The following is a 22,622-nucleotide window of genomic DNA, read 5'->3' as shown; positions in this document are numbered from 1 at the left end:
GAAGAAAGTAGGCCTGGTAACCTGGTTTGGATTGCTGTGGTTAAGACCTTGTCCTGCACACTAAGTTGTTGGCTGGGCAGGCTTTCAGAACAAAAGGCAAAGTGCCTCTTGTGGAGACCTGCAAGACTCTCCTGGGGAAGGCATGATTTGAAGGCCCATGGCATCCACTGGGTCTCCTAGGTCTTCTGCAGGACCAGCTCTGTCCTTGCTGGGGAAGTTTCCTTGGTGCCTGTTTGTGTTGGGGGTAAAGCCTGAAAAGCATTATGTACAGGCAGTCTCATTAGCCTGCTGAAAAGCAATAATACTCCATTGTTTGTGGAAGAATCCTTTGCAATTAGAGCAAGCAGAGGAGAAATTATTAGGGAGCTAAGTTATTAAATCTGTTCCATGGAACATTTTTTTTTTTTTTAAAAAACCAAGTTCATTTTCCTGAGAGAAAATTTAGTGCAATCTCTCCCCCTTTAAAGCCACCTGATGCCACCATGTTAGGCCTGTAGCAGCAAGCTGATGCCCAAAACAGGAGGACATCACGGTGATATGCCACAGAGAACAAGGCTGGGGCGTGTGCCAAGCAGGACAATGCAGGGAAGCCAAACACAGTGGGAGAAAACACAATAAAGTGAGACCCACCCGGATGGTAAACACAGCAGCAGAACTACACACACACTTCCCTTCTGGGAGCAGTGGGGAAAGCAGCCAGCGAGGTCAGGAGATGGATGGAAACTGCTGGGGATGTGGGAAGCCTGGGGCACTAACTGGAGTTGTTATTGCCTTGGTAAGTCTAAGAGCTACCATTTACTGGGTGCTTGCTATGTGCCAAGGTTGGGGTCTACTGGAGAAGAGGACTGAAAGATTTGGCCAAATCCTACTCCATCCAGTCTGCCCAGTTGCTACAACTACTAGTAATAACAGTAACTGCTGCAGTTTAATTAGTGCTATTACATCCTAGGCATTCACATGAATAAACTCAATCCTCACAAAGTAGGTATTATTCCCATTTTATAGATAAAGAAACTGAGGCTCAGTGAAGAATCTTGTGGCAGATACATAAGCCACTAATTAAATACTGCTGATAATTAGCATCACAAGAACTTTCAATTCACTGGGTTAACAAGGTCCTCATTGCACAATGGTGGAAAAAGGAAAGTGATTTTTATGATTAGGGAACAGTTGTTGTAAGCTTTTTAAACAATACACACTGTTCATATTCAACTGTTACCTGTGTTATTCATATTACTAAATCATTTATTTTGACTGACTAAATGGAATTGCTTTAGAGAGACACTTAATGTAACCCATTCTTTAAATTTACAGAGATTTTTGTAATGCTCTCAACGTTTCTTTTTAGTGGGTGTGGGAGAGCTGGGGACAGGAAGGAAGGTGGGGTGTTAAAAGGCAAACATAGAAAAGATTCTTCATAAAAAAAGAAAACACATCTAGAAATGATTGCTCCATAAACAAAACATGAGTGCACACAGCAATTTCATGTTCTTGTTCCACCCACTCGGTTGTTCTTAATGATTCAAGAACAGAACTGCCTGGGCAGATTTACAGGCTCTGCGTTCCTGACATCTGTGCCGAAACAAGGCTATGTGTGTTACAGAGTGCTTGCTTCTTCCCAGGGGGAGAAAACACAAACACCTTGATTTGAGTTTTACCTTTGCCATGGTTTAAATTAAAATAGATGTGGTTATTCTCCAATATGCATCTGTGGGCTGTTAGGGTATAGGAGTGGTGCCAGGGAAGAGGATAGGGTAGCCTTGCAGTTTGGGGATGGAAGAGATGTGAGGATCATACAATGAAACGCCAGCAATCCTGTCTGCATTGGGCTCTCCCTGCTGTCAGAAAGCTGAGCTTCAGCATAAGTTGTTTGCTGGAAACCTTTGGGTTGTTTGGAATTGCTTTTCAGCAAATTTCTCCCCTGGCTCAGAGTGCCAATCGGTGATCAGTGGAGGGCACAGCCATGCTAAGGGCAGGCGTGTGGCTGGAAGTCCCAGGCCCAGGGCCAGTGCCCCTTGACTTGGGCTTTCCAAGTTTCTCAGTTGTGCTTTTGGGAATGTCATACCCGCTCCACTTCCCTTTCTTTTAAGGAGGAGATTTGCCTTCCATTAGATACTTTTCACTGATTAATTACTTCCTCCTAGCTTTTTTTTTTTTTTCTTTATAGGTTTTGTTTCCTAGACTACAGACCTGTCCATTTCTCGGAAGAAGACCCAGGCTGACTTCCCCAGCCCTCCTCCCCAAGTTAGCCATTTTGGAATCACTTGGCAGGCTGTGCCCAGGCACTAGTGGACACACGCTGGTACCTTTGCTACATGGTAATATGTGGCTAATCCTCTGATTTAGAACATCATTTCACCTCTGAGACTCAGAATGGGGAAGTAACTTATTCAAGGTAACTGAGCTTATCAGTAGGAAGATCTGGGATCCAGACCCAGGTTAGTCAGGTACAGCCTGTGTACTCGTCACCCTCTTCAGAAGGTGATCTTAGGGCTATGACTTTCAGTTTCTACGGAGCAGAAACTAAAGAAATGCCAAATCTCCACTATCTGAGAATCTGAGGAGATAAGGGGAAGCAAGTAAAATTATGTATTTGGCATTTGGAAGTGATTTGATTTTTAAATTTAATGCCAATGCTAAAAGGTTGGCTGGTATTTTAGTGGGATACCCAACTCCTCTCTTTGGTCTTCAAGTTTTACACAGATTCCTTATCTTTGGTGGCTGTTTTCATACCAGGATCCACCTGACAGCTCTAGTCTGACTGTCCCATAGCCTTAACTAATAGTTACTACTTCTGGGGAAAGGAGACTGAAGAGGAAAGAGCAAGAGAGAGAGACAGGGAAGGGGGCTGGGGAAATGGAAAGATTTGTAGATTACAATTTTGATTATAACTAGCTAACTTTATACAAACATAAACTAGACTCAAAACTCTAATGCTTTACATCATGCTAAATTAAATTTTGGCCTATATCAGTGACTAGAGATCCAGTTTTACTATTTTTACAAAATGTATTTCCTATATAGGCTTCCAGGTATTTACATATTTTCTTTAAGCTTTTTCAGTACACACCATCTTATTTAATCCTTGCAATCACCCTGTTAAACTGAAAATTTTATCTTGTGGCTAAGAGAGGTTAAGGAACTAGCCAAAGGTCATAAATCTAGTGCAGGGTTGGAATCTGGACATGCTGACCTTCAATGGCTAGCAGAGCACCCTGTGTTTTTGTTGTTTGGAGACAGGGTCTCATTCTGTCACCCAGGCTGCAGTGCAATGGCACGATCTGGGCTCACTGCAGCCTCAACCTCCTGGGCTCAGGTGATCCTCCCACATTAGCCTCCCAAGTAGCTGGGACTACAGATGTGCGATCACGCCTGACTAACTTTTGTATTTTTTTCTTAGAGACGGGGTTTCACCATGTTGCCCAGGCTGGTCTCGAACTGCTGGATTCAAGTGATCCACTGGTCTTGGCCTCCGAAAGTGCTGGAATTACAGGTGTGAGCCACCACACCCAGCCCACCCCTTGTTTTGATACTGAATAGATTCAGTAGCTTTTCCATAGACAAAAAATTCTACTCCCTCAAAAGAAAACGATCCATTGACATTAGCCTCCTTAAGACCCAGGTGTGGTTCTTAATCTTCTTTTCCACTTGATCACTAATTTCCACGGCTGTCTGGGCACGGATGTAAGTAACTACCCAGAGTGGTTGCTCATTTCTCACAGCAATGTGTGGAGGTGATGTGTTTGTTCTTATTCATTTGTTCATTCATTCATTTTTTTCTCCAACAGCCCTAGGAAGAAGAACCACTATAGTGTTAACTGTAATGGGCAGAATGGCCCTTGAGTTACCCTTCCTGTGGCCTAACACTTGGACACTGTCACTTAAGAGCCCCCTCATATCTACTCAGGGGGTGATTAAAGAACATTCTAAATTACCTGGTAATTTGGGGGTGTAAGTACATGAAAGCATTTTTAAAATTCTAATTTGTATGTTTTTGGTGGACTTTGTGTAATTTCTTTTTTTGGGTGACGAAGTTTTGTTCTTGTCGCCCAGGCTGAAGTGCAGTGGCATGATCGGGGCTCACTGCAACCTCTAACTCTTGGGTTCAAGCAATTCTTCTGACTCAGCCTCCCCTGTAGCTGGGATGACAGACGCATGCCACCATGTCTGGCTAATTTTTGTATTTGTAGTAGAGATGGGGTTTCGCCATGTTTGTAAGGTTGGTCTTGAACTCCTGATGTCAGGTGATCCACCCGCCTTGGCCTCCCAAAGTGCTGGGATTACAGGTGTGAGCCACCGTTCCCAGCCGACTTTGTGTTATTTCTGTGTGTGTATGTGGGCTTACAGAACTCATGTATGCTCACTGTGAAATATTTCAACACTGCAGATGTATGTGAGGTAGAGAGTGGGAATCCTCAATGATGAGAAACCACCACCCATCCCCCAAACTGGAGGCCACTGCTAATCCTTTCATTCTATGCATAAGACAACACTGTGTGTACTGTAATTTTACAGATGATGTCAATGTAAAATAGCACGAATCTGGCTCTGGATCTCAACTTTTTTCTATGCATAATTAAGTGTATTTAAAATGATTTAAAATAAATTATGAGTCATACCTCAGCCTTTCTTAACCAGTGAGATGAAATGTGATGTGTCAAAATTGAGTTAAATCCATATTCTCCGTGGATGTGCTTTTGACTTGCACATAAGGAAAAGCAGGCAGGCAAAAGTGAGGCAGTTTCACACACTGTATTGACATTCAACAACGAGAAGGTCAGAGTAGGGAGTTGATGTCAATATGTTCATCCCGTACTGCAATAAAGCTGTCCCGGCAACTGCAATCCCAGCTGCCATTTTCCCTCCTTTGGGTGAGAAATGAGCCATTCAGACCCTCAGCTCTTTAGCTATGAAAACAGCATGCTTTAAGAAAGATTTGGTTTTCAATATCAATATAATCTAGGTTTCAGGTTTGGAAGATGAAATTTCCACACCAGATATGGCTTTATTTGACAAAAACAGTAAGAGATGACAGCTGAGATTTCTGCCACATGAAAATTACCGAATAATTGCATGGCAGGTGTCATCATTCTGAATATCATAAAGTGAGTTTAGCACTCCATTTTGCTTTCCAGTATTTTACTGGGGATGCTTTTCTTAGGGTTATCACTAGCAGTTTTAAATGTTGGGAAAAATGTAAAAACACAGTAAACATAAACAACAATGGAAAAGATGACACTTCACGATAACATTGCCCTATGTATGTTCCATTTTCTCTCAGGAAAACTACCCTAGAATGGGCAAAATCCTTCAAAAACAGGAGCCCACAATGACCTGAACTCCTACAGGCTGACATGTTTTAATTGTGCCAGACCCACTAAGTGTCAATTTTTAAAAAGTCGGGTTTGGAAAAAATGAGAGAATTTAAAAAATTAACAACTATTTCACAGTTGGTTCCTATCTCTCCTCAGTATTACCCAATTTATATTTTATGTTGGATTTCCATTCATTCCCCAAGCTCTTTCACAGAGCGGCCTGCCAGAGGCCGTTAGCACACACCCTTCACAAATGGAGAAGCAGCGGCATTCAGATTCACCAGGTGCTGGACTGGCATTTGCACTCACTCAGTTCACTTGGTGGCTGGCAAACTTCTCTGCACTTTGAGTCGTGGTCACTTCCCTTCAGAATAGAATGTGGGGAACAACCTAAAGGGATTGTGATAAAAAAAGATTGTCTTTGATGTTGGGTGGGATATGCAAATCTGAATGAGAATAGGGTGGCTCAGTACTGTCAGAGTGTGCTGTGTTTTATTTGGGAAATGAGACAAAATCTTCCCATGATCAGCCATTCCATGTGACATCCCAACCCACACTCCGCTACTGACATTTTATCTCCCACTGAACAGCCTGGCTGTTGTAACATTTTCAGGATTCTTAATTTATGTCTTGCAGGATCTAAAATCAGATGGCAGGAACTTTAAGAAAATAACCAGTGTTGACAGGCACCTTATAAAAGAAGCTGGTACACCTTAGTGCTGCTAAAAGTTCCAGAATATTCTTTAGTTTCTTCTTCCAAAATATGTTCAGAAGTCAGTGGGATGGAGACAGTAGCTGTCTGAAATCATTTAATTTCTCTTTTCAGTCTAAACTCTACGAAAGACTTTTCTTTCACTCAGTATTTGCTAGCGCCTGGGACTCAAGAAGGCTAATGTCAATGGACCATTTTCTTTTGAGGTAGTCAAACTTTTTGTCTGTAGAAAAATCTTCCTGAATCTATTCAGTATCAAAACATGGGGTGGGCCTGGCACGGTGGCTCATGCCTGTAATCCCAGCACTGGGAGTCTGAGTTCAGCAGATCACTTGAGCCCAGGGAGTTTGAGACCAGCCTGGGAAACATGGTGAAACCCCAGCTCTACTAAAAATACAAAAAATTAGCCAGGCATGGTGGCACGCACCTGTGGTTCCAGCTACCCGGGAGACTGAGGTAGGAGAATCACCTGAGCCTGGGAAGTCAAAGCTGCAATGATCCGAGATCACAACCCTCCACTCCAGCCTGGATGACAGAGTGAGACCCTCTTTCAAAATAAAAATAAATAAATAGGAAATCACTAGTCCCAAACCACTTATCCTTGGAGAAATATGGTCATAAACCCAAATCGCATGTTCTTTCCATTATATCGTAATGCTGCTTTGTAAAAGTGGCAACTTTGGGCTGGCTTACATGAATCCGCTGAAACCTTTACAACATATTGGCAGTGCTGCATACTTGGGGCTCTTGAACTTAGGCCTGCAACCAGGATGCTGGTGTACACCCTCACCTGGAGTGCTCAGCTTTGATCCTCCTTTTTTCAGAATGGCTTCGTATCTATTTATTTGTAACATAGTGCTTAACAGTAGGAAGTCTTGAGCCAAATGCCTAGCTTTGCCACTTACCCCTGACCTAAGAAAGTTACTTAGCTTCTTCAGGAGTCATTTTCCTGTATTGTAAATGGAGATGAGAATAGCACTTACTTTATAGGATTGTTGTGAAGATTAAATGAGTTTAGGAAAATGCTCTATATAGGTTTGTTAGTATCATCCATTAAATTGCAACATGATTTCATAAATGCATCTAGAGTATGCCTGTGTAAACCTATGGTTAGAATGATGAAGCTAAGAAAAGCCTTTGTCCATCCCTGGAGAGTAAGAAACTAGTATACTCCTGTTACACGGTACCTTGCACACAGCACAGGCTTAACAGACATATTTAAATTGAACTCCAGCGAATACCACTAGAATTAAAAGTGGTATTTCCAGATCTTTCAGGCTCAAGGTCCAGATTTTACAAGTGTTTCTGAGCACCCTCCCCCTACCTCATTTATCGCAAAGAGAGGAGGCCAGGAAAAGGATGAATAACCAATGACCTTAAAACCCAGGTGAGAGTAAAAACCAGTTCTGATAAACTGGGTGACATTTACATCCTGGTACCTGAGCTTTAGGTCACTCTGCATGTGTAATTCCTCTGCTCAAAGCCCAGGAGGCTACTTTTATATAATTGGGGCAAATCTCCCAACAGCCCTTGGTACTAAACAGCCTCCAGCAGGTGCTTCCAAATTTTCTTATTTGCTTCAACTCCCAGGTTGCCAGGGGAAGCTTGGCGACAGGTCTATACTCCTGGGCAGACTGAGTAACAGCAGGATACTTCAAGAGGTGCTCTAGGTCGGAAGGAAATAAATGAGACTACGATCAAGTAAAGTTTGGTAAAGGAAGAGACACCTTCACCCCGACTACCAGGCGGTGGCTCCGCAGCACAGACTCTCCACTGGTAGCGTTCCCACCCGGCCTCGATGTAGTCCCGCCCCTACCCAGACCACGCCCACCAATCACCGCCCTCTCCCTCCCAGGCCCCGCCTAGAGCCGGCCCCGCCTAGAGCCGGCCCCTCCTAGAGCCGGCCCCTCCTAGAGCATGCCGCCCACCTGACTCCGACACTGCCGGGCTTAGTCCGCCGGGCTTAGTCCGCGAGGCGCTTGCGCATTTCTTGAGTTGTCGTGGCACTGCCCAAATCTAAATGGGGGAAAGATGGAACTTCATATTCCCTACAGACTCCGCCACAGCGGCTTTTCGTGCTCTCTTAGAGCTGGTTTTGCCTTTCGTGATCCTGAGAACCCTGGCTTTTGGTTCCCCAGTGCGGCTTAAGTGGGCAGGTTTTAAGTTAGGCGATCTTCGGGCAGCCCTAGTCCCGGCACCGGGTCCTTGCGCTGAGTCTTGGGACCACAGCCTGGGAGGCGGGGTCCTTCTCTGGGGCGGTCGCGTTGGCAGCGGATGCAGGAAGAAGGACTCTGGGCATCATGTACTACAAATTTAGTGGCTTCACGCAGAAGTTGGCGGGAGCGTGGGCTTCGGAGGCCTATAGCCCGCAGGTACGAGTGGCGCCTAGCCAGCTCGGACATGAGAAGTGGGAGCCCGAGCCTCGGCGACAAGCAGTCGCGGCGTTGGAGCCAGGGGAGGCTTCTGCCCGCTGTCGAGTTCGTTTCTGTTCTCCTTGCACCTTCCGGGGCCTCTCCACACCAGCGTGCGGTGGTCACTGAGGCTTCTCTTTGTGTACCTGCTCACCTGGTGGGGCTGGCCTGGCGTGAAAGTTTGGTCTGGCACACTGCAGGGGTCAAGGTGACCCCTGGGGTCACTTGTCTAAAAGGGATGGTTTGGGGGAGTCCCCAGTGTGACCCGAGTGAGAGGTTCAGCCTTCTCCCTCTCTTTGAAGACATCTGGCTTTCGGCCTCCCTGTCGTTTCTTTGTCACCTCCTGCCACAGCCCCATAGGCAGCCTAACTTGAGCACGAGATTAGAGAGCGGGGATAAAGGCTTTTAGGGAAACCGTGGGGCAGGGGGTTGGGGGTGTGTGATCTGGGTTAGGAGATTTGAGAGGTTACTTAACACGTTCAGGGAGGGAAGTTGCATGCAGCGAGGTTACACTTTCCCGATTGTAAAATGTTTGACAGATGCTCATTGTTTGGGTGGTCTGAAAAGTATTCCATTTCACACAGATTCTGCCAATTGGAGTTTGAGTCTCCATGTGTTGGGGGTAAACGAGGGATTTTAGAGCCCCAGACGTGCCTTTTCAAATCATGGCGTTTTCCGCTTTAATTGTGTGACTTTGGCCAAGTTACTTAATTTATTGTGAGCTCAGCTTCATCCAGGGCGGCGTTAGTACACTTTAAATGAGGTGTGTCAAGTGACTAGCAGTTTGGGCAGGTGATTGGTTCTGAATAAGTATTAACCGTTCATCAGAAGCTGTCTGAGACAGTATATTCCCTCCTAATCCTCCTAGAGAAGTGTGGGAAGGGTCGGTGAGATACGCAGTTAGACTGCAGTAGTAAGGGACCCAGATGGGGTGTAAAGGATACTCCATTACTGTTGCTTCATTCTCCTTTTTCTGTGGGTCGCTGCAGTTTGCCCAAGAGGCAGATGTTTAAGAAAGATGTCAGAACTGGTACTATGGCTCACGCCTGTAAATCACAGCACTTTGGGAGGCTGAGACGGCAGGGTCGCTTGAATCCAGGAGTTTGAGATCACCTGGGGCAACATAGTGAGACCCTGTCTTTAAAAACAAAAACCGAGGGGCGCGGTGGCTCAAGCCTGTAATCCCAGCACTTTGGGAGGCCGAGACGGGCGGCCTAGACGGGCCGAGGAGGTCAGGAGATCGAGACCATCCTGGCTAACACGGTGAAACCCCGTCTCTACTAAAAAATACAAAAAACTAGCCGGGCGTGGTGGTGGGCGCCTGTAGTCCCAGCTGCTCGGGAGGCTGAGGCAGGAGAATGGCGTGAACCTGGGAGGCGGAGCTTGCAGTGAGCTGAGATCCGGCCACTGCACTCCAGCCTGGGCGAAGAGGGCGGCACCCCGCGCAAAAAAAAAAAAAAAAACCGAAAAGCAGAATGATTCTAATCTAGGATAGGAAGGGCAAATTGTTTTTGTTTTTGTTTTTTGCGGGAGTTAATGGCGGGGGGGGTTGCGGTGGGAACGGAAAGGAAGAGTTTAGGGTTTATAAATGTTGAGCTTGTGATATGTCATGCTTGGTAGCAGCTAGATTTTTGAATATGGAGTTTAATAAAGTTGGGTGTCTTCAGCCCATAGGTGGTAGAATCTGGTGGGTAGATTACCCAGGAAGTTTGTAGGGAAGAAAGGTTGGATCATAGTTAAGAGTACAGAAGCATGAAGGGAGGGTGGAGAAGGAAAATGTGTTTAAAGAATAGACCGGGTGAGAAGGGAAACCAGTGTGGTGTCACCGAAATCAAATTGGTAATGACTTGTAAGGAAGGAACAGTCAGCAGTGTTATACTTCTTTTACAGATTATGTGGGGAAATGACCATTTCTGTCATCTGCTCCTATAAATGTATTCTTCAGTGTATGGATCTTAAATGTTGCAGTTTGATGAGTTTGGACAAACCCATGCGCTGTATAACCACAGCTCCCTCAATATACAGAATGTTACATCATCCCAGGAAGTTCCCTTGTACCCTCTGTCAATCCCTGCCACCTTCCTATTCTGACTTTTATCATCATAGATAGATAGTTTTCCCTTTTTTGGAACTTCATGTAAATGGAAGCAGCTCTCACCCAGGCTGGAGTGTAATGGCACAGTCATCGTTCACTGTAGACTTTCACTTCTGGGCTCAAGTAATCGTCCTACTTTCGCCTCTGAAAATGCTGGGATTACAGATGTGAGCCACCGTGTCTGGCTGCTAGCCTATTAAAATATTTTTGAGGTTAGTCCGTGTTGTATGTATCAGTAGTTAATCCTTTTATCCTCTTATTCTTCTGTAGGGTTTCATTTTATAAATATATCACAGTTTATTCTGTTGGTGGTAGTAGATGTTGTTTTATTTTTTAAAAATATTTTTTGAGTCAGGCTCTTACTGTGTTGCACAGTCTGATCTTGAACTCTTGGGCTCAGGCAGTCCTCTCACCTCAGCACCCTGAGTGACTGGGGTTACAGATGTGTACCACCACACCTGGTTTGTGTTCTTTTAATATATCTTTAGCATAATCTAGGTTTTGTTGCTTAGTAAGAAAAAGGTACATTTTTTGACTAAAAACTGGCGTATTGTAATAAAATGGGCACTCAGCAGAGATTACCTTGATATGAGTTCGATATAGATAGGGCTTTCAGATTTCTAGTACCTCTCCTCGTGAATCGTGTTTCTCTTGAGAATTTGAACTTCTTAATTACTTAAAGATACCTCAAACTATGTTGAAAAGAAGTGATATTGTGTAGACTTTATATAAATTGTAAATTTCTGAGTGATTGTGACAGGTGCCCTCCCAACTAGGTGCTCTGACTTTGGTAATTAGGAGTATTTCAGCTTTTTCCTTTCCTGGAAACATATAATGAAGATGTTTGTAACTTTTAGTAGTAAGTAAAGTGAATAATTTACCATGCATTAAATAACATAATATGGAAAAGGTGGTTCAGTAACAGTCGCACAGATAGAGATTTGTAAGTCAGCTTGATAGTGAGTGGTTGGTGGGATGGCGTTTTCCATTGGTTGAAAAGCATCTTATCTTTCTCTGAACTGCGTCAACAATAAATTGAGACCAATAAGCACATGAACATGTTTAACATCTTTAATTATTAGAGAAGAGCAAATCACAACCACAGTGAGATACCTTTTAATATCCACCAGAATGCGTAGAATCAAAAAGACAGACAATAACAACTATTGGTGAGGATGTAGAGAAACGAAACCTGTTACATTTGTGGTGGGATGGTGGGAATGGTAAAATGACGCAGCCACTTTGGAAAACAGTTTGGCAGTTTGTTAAAAAGGAAATGTAATTTTACTATGTGATCTAGGAATTCCTCTCCCAGTTAAGATGGCAGAATGGTATTCTAGATAAAGGGAACTGTGAGAGTAACGGAAGGGAGGGGGTCTGGAGGAGAAGTGTTGAGTAGGTAAGTTTGACTGTGGAGGATGGAGGTAAATCATGAAGGGCCTAGGATGGTAGGACTTAATTTTGTGAGGCACGAGTAGGAAGTTACGGAGCAACTTGATGCAGAGTTGTGGTAGAGTTTGTCCTTTCAGATGAGACAGATGTTGGGGATGAGGAGGGAGGGCTTCAGGATGATTGGTAAATTGGTGCTTTTCACAGTGTTGGGGAGTTCCTGAATGGGCTTATGAGTGAATTTTGGACATGATGAGTGTGAGGTGTCAGAAGGACACGGAGGCAGGTGGTGATGTCTAGCTTACAATTAGAAATAAATAGAGGTCAGGTGTGGTGGCTCACCCTGGTAATCCCAGTGTTTTGGGAGGTGAGGGCAGGAGAATAGCTTGAGGCCAGGAGTTTGAGACCAGCCTGGGCAACACAGTGAGACCCCATCTCTACAAAAAAAAATAAGAAAAATTAGCTGGGCATGGTGACACATACTTGTAGTCCTAGCTACTCAGGAGGCTGAGGTGGGAGGATCACTTGAGCCCAGGAGTTTGAGGCTGCAGTGAGCTGTCATCAACACATTGCACTCCAACCTGGGTGACAGTGTGAGATCCTGTCTATAAACAAAACAAAACAAAACAAAAAGCCAAATGAATTGAGTCATGACAGATTGAAACTGGTTTCCAGTCCTAAATCACAGTGAAAAGGTTCATACATTTCTATCATTTAAAAATTAAAATTATGGGCCGGGCGCGGTGGCTCAAGTCTGTAATCCCAGCACTTTGGGAGGCCGAGACGGGCGGATCACGAGGTCAGGAGATCGAGACCATCCTGGCTAACACAGTGAAACCCCGTCTCTACTAAAAAAAAAAGGCAAAAAACTAGCCGGGCGAGGTGGCGGGCGCCTGTAGTCCCAGCTACTCGGGAGGCTGAGGCAGGAAAATGGCGTAAACCTGGGAGGCGGAGCTTGCAGTGAGCTGAGATCCGGCCACTGCACTCCAGCCCGGGCGACAGAGCAAGCCTCCGTCTCAACAAAAAAAAAAAAAAAAAAAAAAAAAATTAAAATTATGAGGAGTAATCCTCTTTTCCCTCCACCCTCTTCCCCAAACCCTAGGAAAATGTTACAACCAACTTTTAGAGGGAAAATCATTTTTACTTTTCTTTTTTTTTTTTTTTTGAGATGGAGTCTGGCTTTGTCGTCCAGGCTGGAGTGCAGTGGTGCAATCTCAGCTCACTGCAAGCTCTGCTTCCCGGGTTCACACCATTCTCCTGCCTCAGCCTTCTCAGTAGCTGGGACTACAGGTGCTCGCCACCACACCCGGCTAATTTTTTGTATTTTTATTAGAGATGAGGTTTCACCGTGTTAGCCAGGATGGTCTCGATCTCCTGACATAGTGATCCGCCGGCCTCAGCCTCCCAAAGTGCTGGGATTACAGGCGTGAGCCACTGGGCCCGGCGTGTTTACTTTTCTCTTTAAAAATTTGGAGCTATTGAAATAAACTAGGAAAAACTCAATTACTAAATGTGGTTAAGGTTGAATGGTTCTTAATTTTGGAGGTTGGCTTATTTAAGCAGCTAAGAGATTCAGTATTAAAAAGTAAAGTATGTGATTTTTCTTGATATATGGTCTACTTATTTTTAATTTTATTTTGATACACGGTCTCTGTCGCCCAGGCTGGAGTATAGTGGCATGATCATGGCTCACTACAGCCTCGACCACCTGGGCTCAAGTCTTCTTCCCATCTCAGCCTCCTAAGTAGCTAGGACCATAGGTGTGCACCACTGTACCTGCTACTTTTTTGATATTTTGTAGAAATAAAGTCTCACTTTGTTGCCCAGGCTGATCTCAAACTCCTGAGTGAAATGATTCTCCCACCTCAGCCTCCCAAAGCGGTAGGACCACAGGCATGAGCCATCACACCCGGCCTGTCCGCTTATTATAAGAACAGCTTTCAGTTATTTTCTTATTGCTGTGGGAATTGTGGATGCCCTGCCATCAAATACCAATTTATCAGACTTTGTTTTTGAGATACTGAAACCTACATTGTGGTGAAGCTGTAGCCTTCTTTAGTTTATTTGGACGTTCTGCATGTATTTAGTGAATGCGCTTTCTCTGCCAGTTGCTTTTCTAAGTCTTGGAATATAGGAGCAGTGAGCAAGATGTGCCTAAATCCTGTGCTCATGGAGCTTCCGTTGTAGTGGGGGAGACACAGTAAGCAAAGTAAAACGTAGTATGTTAGGTGGTGATTAAGTGCTGTGGAGAAAAATAAAGAGGGTAAGTTGTTAGTAGGGCAAGGGGGAGGACATGCGGTTTTTGAAAGGCTGGTCGGAAAGATCTCACTGAGAAGGTGGCGTATAGGGATGGGTAAAAACCTGAAGAACGTGAGGGTATAAGCCACGTGGATGCCTGGAGAAGAGCATTCTAGGCAGAGAGAACACGGCTGTGCTTGGGAGGTTTCTGGAGCTAGATCAGTGGGCTGGGGAAGAGGAGGGGAATGATAGAAGTGGGACTAGGCTGGGGCGCAGTGGCTCGTGCCTGTAATCCCAGCTCTCTGGGTGGCTGAGGCTGGAGGATCTGCTTGAGCTAAGGAGTTTGAGACTAGCCAACATAGAGGAACTCTGTGTCTACAAAAAAAAAATTTTTTTTAATACAGTTTTGCTTTTGTTGCCCAGGCTGGAATGCAATGGTGCAATCTCGGCTCACCGCAGCCTGCCCCCTGGGTTCAAGTGATTCTCCTGGCTCAGCCTCCTGAGTAGCTGGGATTACAGGCATGTGCCACCAAGCCCAGCTAATTTTGTATTTTTAGTAGAGATAGTGTTTCTCCATCTTGGTCAGGCTGGTCTTGAACTCCCAACCTCAGGTGATCCCCCTGCCTTGGCTTCCCAAAGTGCTGGGATTACAGGTATGAGCCACCGCGCCCGGCCTACAATTTTTTAAAACATTAGCTGGATGTGGTGGTGCACGCCTGTCATCTCAGCTACTCAGGAGGTTGAGGTGGGTGGGTTCCTTCAGCCCGGGAGGCCGAGGCTACAGTGAGCTGTGATTGTACCACTGCACTACAGCCTGAATGACAGAGCAAGACCCTGTCTCAAAAAATAAAAAATAAGAGGGACTGAGAAAGGGAGGCACTTTGTAGAGCTCTGAAAGTCATTGTGAGAACTTTAGGGGTCACTCAGTGAGATAGGAGGCCTTTTGGAGGGTTTGAGCTGACTGGTGACATTCTGTATTTTAATGAAATCATTGGTTGCTGTAATAAGAGTAGACTTCAGGGCAGCAAATGAGAGGAAGCCGAGAGACCAATTGGGAGGCTGTTGTAGAAATCCAGGGGCTTAGACTCGAGTGTGAATTGGTGGAGGTAGGTGAGAAGTGGTCAGATTCTGAATATATTTTGAAGGTAGAGCCAAAAGGATTTGCAATGTATGAGGGAGAGGTGTCAATAATATTTCCAAGGTTTTGGCCAGGTGCGGAGGCTCATGCCTGTAATCCTAGCACTTTGCGAGGCCAAGGTGGGCAGATCACCTGAGGTGAGGAGTTCAAGACCAGCCTGACCAGTATGGTGAAACCCTGTCTCTACTAAAAATATAAAAATTAGCTGGACATGGTGGTACACACCTGTAGTCCCAGCTACATGGGAGGCTGAGGCAGGAGAATCGCTTGAACCCAGGAGGTGGAGGTTGCAGTGAGCCAAGATGCGCCACCGCACTCCAGCCTGGATGATAGAGTGAGACTTCATCTCAAAAAAAAAAAAAAAAAGAATATTTACAAGGTTTTGGCCTGAGTGCCTGGAAGTTTGGCACTGTCGTGCTTGTGATGAGGAGGGACATGTTTGAGACTGACAGTTCTTGCAGTCTTGGAGTAGGCAGAGGTGAAGAGATTTATGCCGAATCCTCTCCTGTAGATAAAGCTTCCTGGTCATTTCCAATCTTCAGAAGCCTAGTGCTAGTGATCCAGCTGCCTGGAAACATTAGGAGTGTTCACTACCTTTTCCTGTGGTACCAGAACAGCCGAGTTACCGATAGTATGGTGTAATAAAAACGTGAGTTTGAATCCCATCTTCCTTATGGGAGCTCTGAGCATTGTTTTAATCAGCTGTAACATGGGCTGATCATAACTTATTTATAGGGTTGTTCCGAAGATTAAATTCAACAGAGTGAGACCCTGCCTCAAAAATAAATAAATAAATAAATAAAATGAATTTGATAGTTACAAAGACTGTGGAAAGTTGAAAAACTTATTATTATAAACAAAAACAGAATGAGGCTGGGCTTGATGGCTCACACCTGTAATCCCAGCACTTTGAAGGCTCAGGTGGGAGGATCGCTGGAGCTCAGGAGTTCAAGACCTGCCTGGGCAACATAGTCAGGCCCTGTCTACAAAAAAATTAAAAATTTAGCCAGGTGTGGTGACATTTTCCTGTAGTCCCAGATACTCAGGGGGCTGAGGCGGGAGGATCACTTGAGCCTGGGAATTGGAGGCTGCAGTGAGTCAGGATCGTGCCACTGCACTCCAGCCTGGGTGACCAAGAGCCTGGCTCAAAAAGGAAAAAAGGCAGAATGGGCCGGGTGTGGTGGCTCACGCCTGTAATCCCAGCACTTTGGGAGGCCAGGGTTGGTGGATCACCCGAGGTTAGGAGTTCGAGACCAGCTTGGCCAACATAGCGAAACCCCGTCTCTACGAAAAATACAAAAATTAGCTGGGCGTGGTGGCACGTACCTGTAGTCCCAGCTACTCAGGAGGCTGAGACAGGAGAATGGCTTGAACCTGAGAGGTGGAGGTTGTTGTGAGCAGAGATTGTGCCACTGCACTCCAGCCAGGGCAACAGAGCAAGACTCCGTCTCAAAAAAAAAAAAAAAAACAAAAGAGCAGAATGTAGGACTTTACACTGACTATTAAACCTGAATAAACACTGGAGGAAAATTTACAATTTATAACAATTAATGGGATAAGATAATGAGATTATAGGTAACTTCAATTCTATAAACTTTTACAATATTATAAAGGGAAATACGGAATTAATTTAAAATTAAGATGGTTGATATTCCTGTTTTCAGATGATACTGTTCAAAAACTTTGCTGTAGTTTCGAATCACTGCATGGTTGGACAAACAAATATAATCCCTTCAAAAATACTCTCACATTAGTCCTGTCGAAACATGAATTTACTTTCAAACCATTTTTGTAGATCGTTGGTAGAAAGGGTTTTTACATTTTTGCATTCAAGAAGAAATGGTTATTTCAAGGAGAAAATATGGTGAGCTCACAGAATGATATAAAGGAGTATCTGACATTCTGTATCCAGTTCAAACCACGATCCTTGTTAGCCTTTTGATCTTGATAGTAGAGCCTCTGTTTGCCTCTCTGACTCCTCTGAGTCTCTGTTTTGAGTGTGTTATATTTCTGAATGTAGGCCGACATCTTACTGACCAAACTTTCTCTTTAAATGGGCTGTTGTTTTTAAACAATAGTTGATGGGGGAGGGTGGGGTGTGAGTTGTGGAATACTTAAAAGCCAGGGCTCTGGACTTGAAAAAGGCGTGAGTTTGAAAACTTGACTCGCTTTTCACTATTTGATCTAAGGCAAGTTATTCTCTCTCCACTGTTTTCCTCTGAAAAATGGGAATAGTAATATCTTCATAGGGTTGCTGTCAGAATTAAATGAGATAATGCATATGAAATGTTTAACATAATACTGACACTTCACAAGGGTTAAATAGATATTAGCTGCTGTTGGTTTATAACGTTAATATCCATGGTGGCTGAGATTGTGGCGATCTTATTTATTGTAGTGCAGAGTTAGTGATCAGTAATAAATGTTACAGAAAACAGGCCATGGTTCATTCCCATTTACTGTACTGTGTCAGAAGAAAGAGAAGCCAAGTTTACTTTAATGCTTTTTTTATTGACCTGTTCATCTCATGCTTGCCTGGTGGGAGTAGCATTGAGGTTTTCAATATCTAATGTTTATAATAGGCCCTGTCGATTATAGGTAAATTTAGATTTCTTTGAGACAAGAATCAGTGGACTGATGACTGTATTTGGGCAAGAGGTTTCCTTCTTTGTGAAAGGAAAAGGCTGGGTTTGAATTCTGCTTTCTGACCCTAAATTTTTATTTTTCTTAGTTAGAATTTAAATAAAAGGATGATTTTTATTGGCTTATAACTCTTAGCTCCTTATTTTAATTTACAGGTTATTTTGGATTACACTATGTATTTGTCACTGTAGGTTTACTCCTTTAAGATAAAAAAACCCAGAGCTCCCCCCCCTTTTTTAAAGCAGCTTTATTGAGATATAATTTGCATAGCATACAATATGCCCATTTAAAGGGTACAATTTAGGGGTTTTTAGTGTATTCACAGATATATGCAACTACCACCACAGTTAATTTTAGAGCGTTTTTTATCACCTCAGAAGGATACCAATGTACCTTTTAACTGTTACCTCCCTAGCTCCCAAGCCCCCACCTGAAGCAACCATTAACCTACCTTCTGTCTCTACAGTTCCCTCTTCCAGACTGTCCTATGAATGGCATCATACAGTATGTGGTCTTTGGGACTGGTTTCTTTGACCCAGCATAATGTTTTAGAGGCTTATCCATGTTGTAGCATGTATCAGTACTTCCTCCCCCTTCACCTTGTTTAAATTTTTACTATATGTGTTTTCAGTTATGGGTTTATTTATGCTGAAAAGTTCATTTCAAAAAATTTTTTGTTTTGATTTTGTGTTCTGGTCCTTGAAGGCAAGTATTGTTTGTTTGTTCAGTTTTGTTTTAAACCAGTAAGGCTGTTCCACGTTGAATATTTCTTTATTGTGTGTTGGGAAAAGTTTCTGAAGTCCGTTCTGGGGTTAGACATTCCATGTTACTAGATTAGCTCTTCATTTGGAAGAAAAAAGGGGCAGACAGATTCCTCATAAAAGCTAATGACAAGTTCATAACAGATTATAAATGTTTTACTGGTTTGCTAGGAACATAAGACACACCAGGTATTTCTGGAAGCTCAGGTTGGGCCTTTGTTGTCGTCCCCCTGACCCTCCCCCTCCCCCTGCAATCATAATGGCAAGGGGTTCTTGACAGGGTTTGCTCTGGGAAAGTTGGAGAGATTTTCTTTCTGTCTCGTGGTTGAATGGCTGCCTCCACTATTCCAGACAGTCTCTTCAGACATACTTTCAACTTGCCATTTTCCTTTTTTTCTCTACAGGGATTAAAGCCTGTGGTTTCCACAGAAGCACCACCTATCATATTTGCCACACCAACTAAACTGACCTCCGATTCCACAGTGTATGACTATGCTGGGAAAAACAGAGTTCCAGAGCTACAGAAGTTTTTCCAGGTGAGGAAAGATACTCTACAACAGAGAAGCCTGTGAAATACATAGGCTTAAAAAATGCCTTATGAAACGAAATCTTAATCTAGTTTACTATCCACTCTCCTTCTTTTTTCTTTAAGTAGTATTCTCTTGATTTTAGTTTGAGCCATAAACGAATAGAACTTTATATAGGTAGATACTGATAAAAGAGGGGAGGGTGGTTAATTTCCTCATTAGTATTTAAGGGTATGAGGGTTTTGAAATGGCATGAATAGCTCTTGATCATTTATTGCATGGAAGAAGGAATAGCCTCTATAACTGAATAGCCTGTATAACTGAATAACCCAATGTATATATTTGACTTTGTGACACATGTAGTGACTTGGCAGCGAGTTTTTTTCTAATTGTTCTTTGCTTGCTTGATATTAAAATTCACTGAGCTATTGCTGAAAGTAGAGGAGGTGCTTATGGGTTTGCATATCAACAGAGAAGCCAGCATCGGAATTGAAAATATTATTAGAGTGAATCTACCTGCAAGTGATTGAGAAGTTAGTGACCTGACCAAATCTTCAGTGCCATGGCAGTGCTTGCTACTGCTGTTGCTGTAAGGTAGCTTCCCCTCCTCAGAAGTAGTCCAGGTCCAGACCCATCTTGAGGATAGAGCACTTTTGTTTTGATCAGTTTAATCTCTTTTTATCTGATAAGTAAGGTGTGAGAGAGCATTTAGAATCTCAAGGTGCAGTGGGGAGGAATTTTGGACACTGCAAAATATGAGTTAAACAGGCCAGGTGTGGTGGCTCACTTCTGCAGCCCCAACACTTTGGGAGGCCAGGGTAGGAGGATTGCTTGATCAGCCTGGGCAGCATAACGAGACCCTGTCTCTACAAAAAAAATTAGCTGAGTGTGTTGGCATGCATCTGTAACCCCAGCTACTCCAGAGGCTGAGGCGGGAGGATCACTTTAGCCCAGGATTTTGAGGCTGCAGTGAGCTGTGATTGAGCCACTGCATTCCAGCCTGGGTAACAGAGTGAGACCCAGTCTCTAAGATGATGGTGATGATGATTATGATTTAAATATCTCATGGAATTTGATTATTAAATGGGTTTAACAGTGTGACGGAAAGAGGGCAGTCGAATCTCAAATGGACTTGAACCTTTTTATTGACATGAAGTACTCCAATCCCACCCACTTATGATCAGAAGCCAAACTAAATGGAGAACGTTTCTCGTGCCAGCACCTCTTCTTATCTGTTTTAACACAGAGCCTTACTCTGTCGCCCAGGCTGGAGTGTAGTGGCACACTCACGGCCCACTGCATCCTTGACCTCTTGGGCTCAAGTGATCCTCCCACCTCAACTTCCCTAATAGCTGGGACTACAGGCACACACCACCACACCTGACTAATTTTAGTTAATCTGTAGAGACAGGGTTTTGCCGTGTTGCCCAGGCTGGTCTTGAACTCCTGGGCTCAAGCCATCTGCCTGCCTCGGCCTCCCAAAGTGCTGGGATTACAGGTGTGAGCCACTGCACCCAGCCTCTCCTGCCTGCACTTCTTTTAGCTACTGGTTACCTTTGCCTTTTAAAAAATGCACCAATGCTCCAGTTAAGCAATATATGATAAATGTCTTAGACATTTGGAATCTTTTGCATGCATGTTCCCTGAGGCAGCATTTTGGAGAATGACTTTGGATTTACAAGCTTTAGCTACATTTATAGGAACATCTAGCATTTCATGGATTAGGGCTTTTCCCACTGTCACTTTGATGAATTACTTACAGAGTAGACAAATTTTTTTTTTTTTTTAATTTAAAGAATAAAATTGTAAAATATTTTTCTTCTCAACCATGCCCTTGTTAATTCTTGCTTTCAAGAAAGCTGATGGTGTGCCCGTCTACCTGAAACGAGGCCTGCCTGACCAAATGCTTTACCGGACTACCATGGCGCTGACTGTGGGAGGGACCATCTACTGCCTGATCGCCCTCTACATGGCTTCGCAGCCTAAAAACAAATGAGTTAGGCTGCAGAGGACTGGTTTGTTTTTTGGCATAAACCCTTTGAATTTCCTTTTTCATTGTTAAATTAAAATTTTTTTTTTACTTGGATGGCTTAATATTTTTGCAAGAAAAATAGGAAGATATGAAGATGATTTGGTTTGTTTATGAAATGCATATGGCTTGTCAGAGCTCATTCGACAGTTGAAGCCATTGTTTAAAGAAATGGTGCTTTGCTCTGTGTTTGTGCTCCTGATTTCCCTGGAGGTTCTAGATGAAGGCTGCACACAGGCTTGTTAACGTCAGTCTGTGCTGAGGACCTCAGGGACTTGAGGTTGCATTTTTGAGCACGGGGTGCAGAAGACTTTCTGAATTTGGATGTGGCTGTGGAAAGAACACAGAAGCCAAGGTCATGTGCATGAAATGAGGGGTTTGAGTTAGTTGCCTCGGGGATTTTTTCCATTTTGCAGTAAAATGTTAAATTAATGTAGCCTGCCTCTATTCGTTGGACAGTTAATTTCAAAGGGTTATTTGCCTCATCTCCTATCTTCAGTGAAATCTTATGTGTAATTGTGTGTATTTACTCCACCACGGGAACAGAGAACACTGTTTAGTGTTGCACTTTAGACTGGTGTCTGTTTTGTTAATGCACCTGTGCCACAAATTTTCCTTTATCTTTTAAAAATGTTATAGCTTTTAATTATGATTTATTTTGACTGTGGAATAAATACACGAATGAAACATTTTAAGTTTGAAGTTCTTTGAATGACTTTCAGAGTAATTTCAGAACACCAGCAGCATCTTAAACCTGAGTCTAATTTCTTTCTTGTTAATTAGGCACCAGATAATCTTTACAAAATGATTCCTAAAAGTCTTATAATAGGAGTCTTAACGGCATATTGATGATTACCGTATGGTTTTTTATAAAAACCTGCCTGCCCCTTAGTGAAATGTGCCTGTAACTCACAGTTCATTTAGACACTAATTTCCTTTGCTGTCATGATTGGTAGACTTCACTTATCCTATATTAATTTTGAAAAAAGGTGGAGTTTTATTATATATAAAGGAATGGTTTGTATCTTACCATAGCACAGAACAGTGACCTCTTGCTCAGGATAAAATATGGTGATTTGAAAATACTCAGTAGCAGCCATGCAGTGATATATATATATATATATGTGTGTGTGTGTGTGTGTGTGTGTGTGTGTGTGTGTGTGTATATCTGCAAATCTAAATTTTATTCTCTGGTATTTCCCCCAAGTTTTTATTTTGAAAATTTTCAGACTACAGAAAGGCTAAGCATAGTACAATATATACCTGTATATCCTTCACTTAGATCACCAGTTATCAATATATTGGCACCTTTGCTTTTTCTTGTTCTCTCACACAGGCACACACAATGCATACGTGCAACACAC

General features: G+C 43.4%; 1 protein-coding gene across 1 annotated transcript; it reads left to right on the top strand.

The window, feature by feature from the left end:
* Nucleotides 1–8,252: 8,252 nt before the first annotated feature.
* LOC111524186 (cytochrome c oxidase subunit 7A-related protein, mitochondrial) lies at nucleotides 8,253–21,953 on the top strand. The gene is made up of 3 exons (XM_023189302.1): nucleotides 8,253–8,399; nucleotides 19,107–19,238; nucleotides 21,085–21,953. The coding sequence occupies exons 1-3, from the start codon at nucleotides 8,328–8,330 to the stop codon at nucleotides 21,223–21,225; spliced, it is 345 nt and encodes a 114-aa protein (XP_023045070.1). The 5' UTR covers nucleotides 8,253–8,327; the 3' UTR covers nucleotides 21,226–21,953.
* Nucleotides 21,954–22,622: the final 669 nt, after the last annotated feature.

This window comes from Piliocolobus tephrosceles, chromosome 15 (assembly GCF_002776525.5).
Source record: "Piliocolobus tephrosceles isolate RC106 chromosome 15, ASM277652v3, whole genome shotgun sequence".
NCBI classification, from domain to species: Eukaryota; Metazoa; Chordata; class Mammalia; order Primates; family Cercopithecidae; genus Piliocolobus; species Piliocolobus tephrosceles.
The sequence above is the reverse complement of the archived record's forward strand: the minus strand, read 5'-3'. Positions and strand labels throughout refer to the sequence as shown.

What these genes read in the sequence shown, in the direction of transcription:
- LOC111524186 (XM_023189302.1), top strand. Translation starts at nt 8,328, where the DNA reads ATGTACTACAAATTTAGTGGCTTCACGCAGAAGTTGGCGGGAGCGTGG. An exon ending in CGGAGGCCTATAGCCCGCAG is followed by an intron (nt 8,400 to 19,106) that starts GTACGAGTGGCG and finishes TTTTCTCTACAG; the next exon opens with GGATTAAAGCCTGTGGTTTC. An exon ending in AGCTACAGAAGTTTTTCCAG is followed by an intron (nt 19,239 to 21,084) that starts GTGAGGAAAGAT and finishes CTTGCTTTCAAG; the next exon opens with AAAGCTGATGGTGTGCCCGT.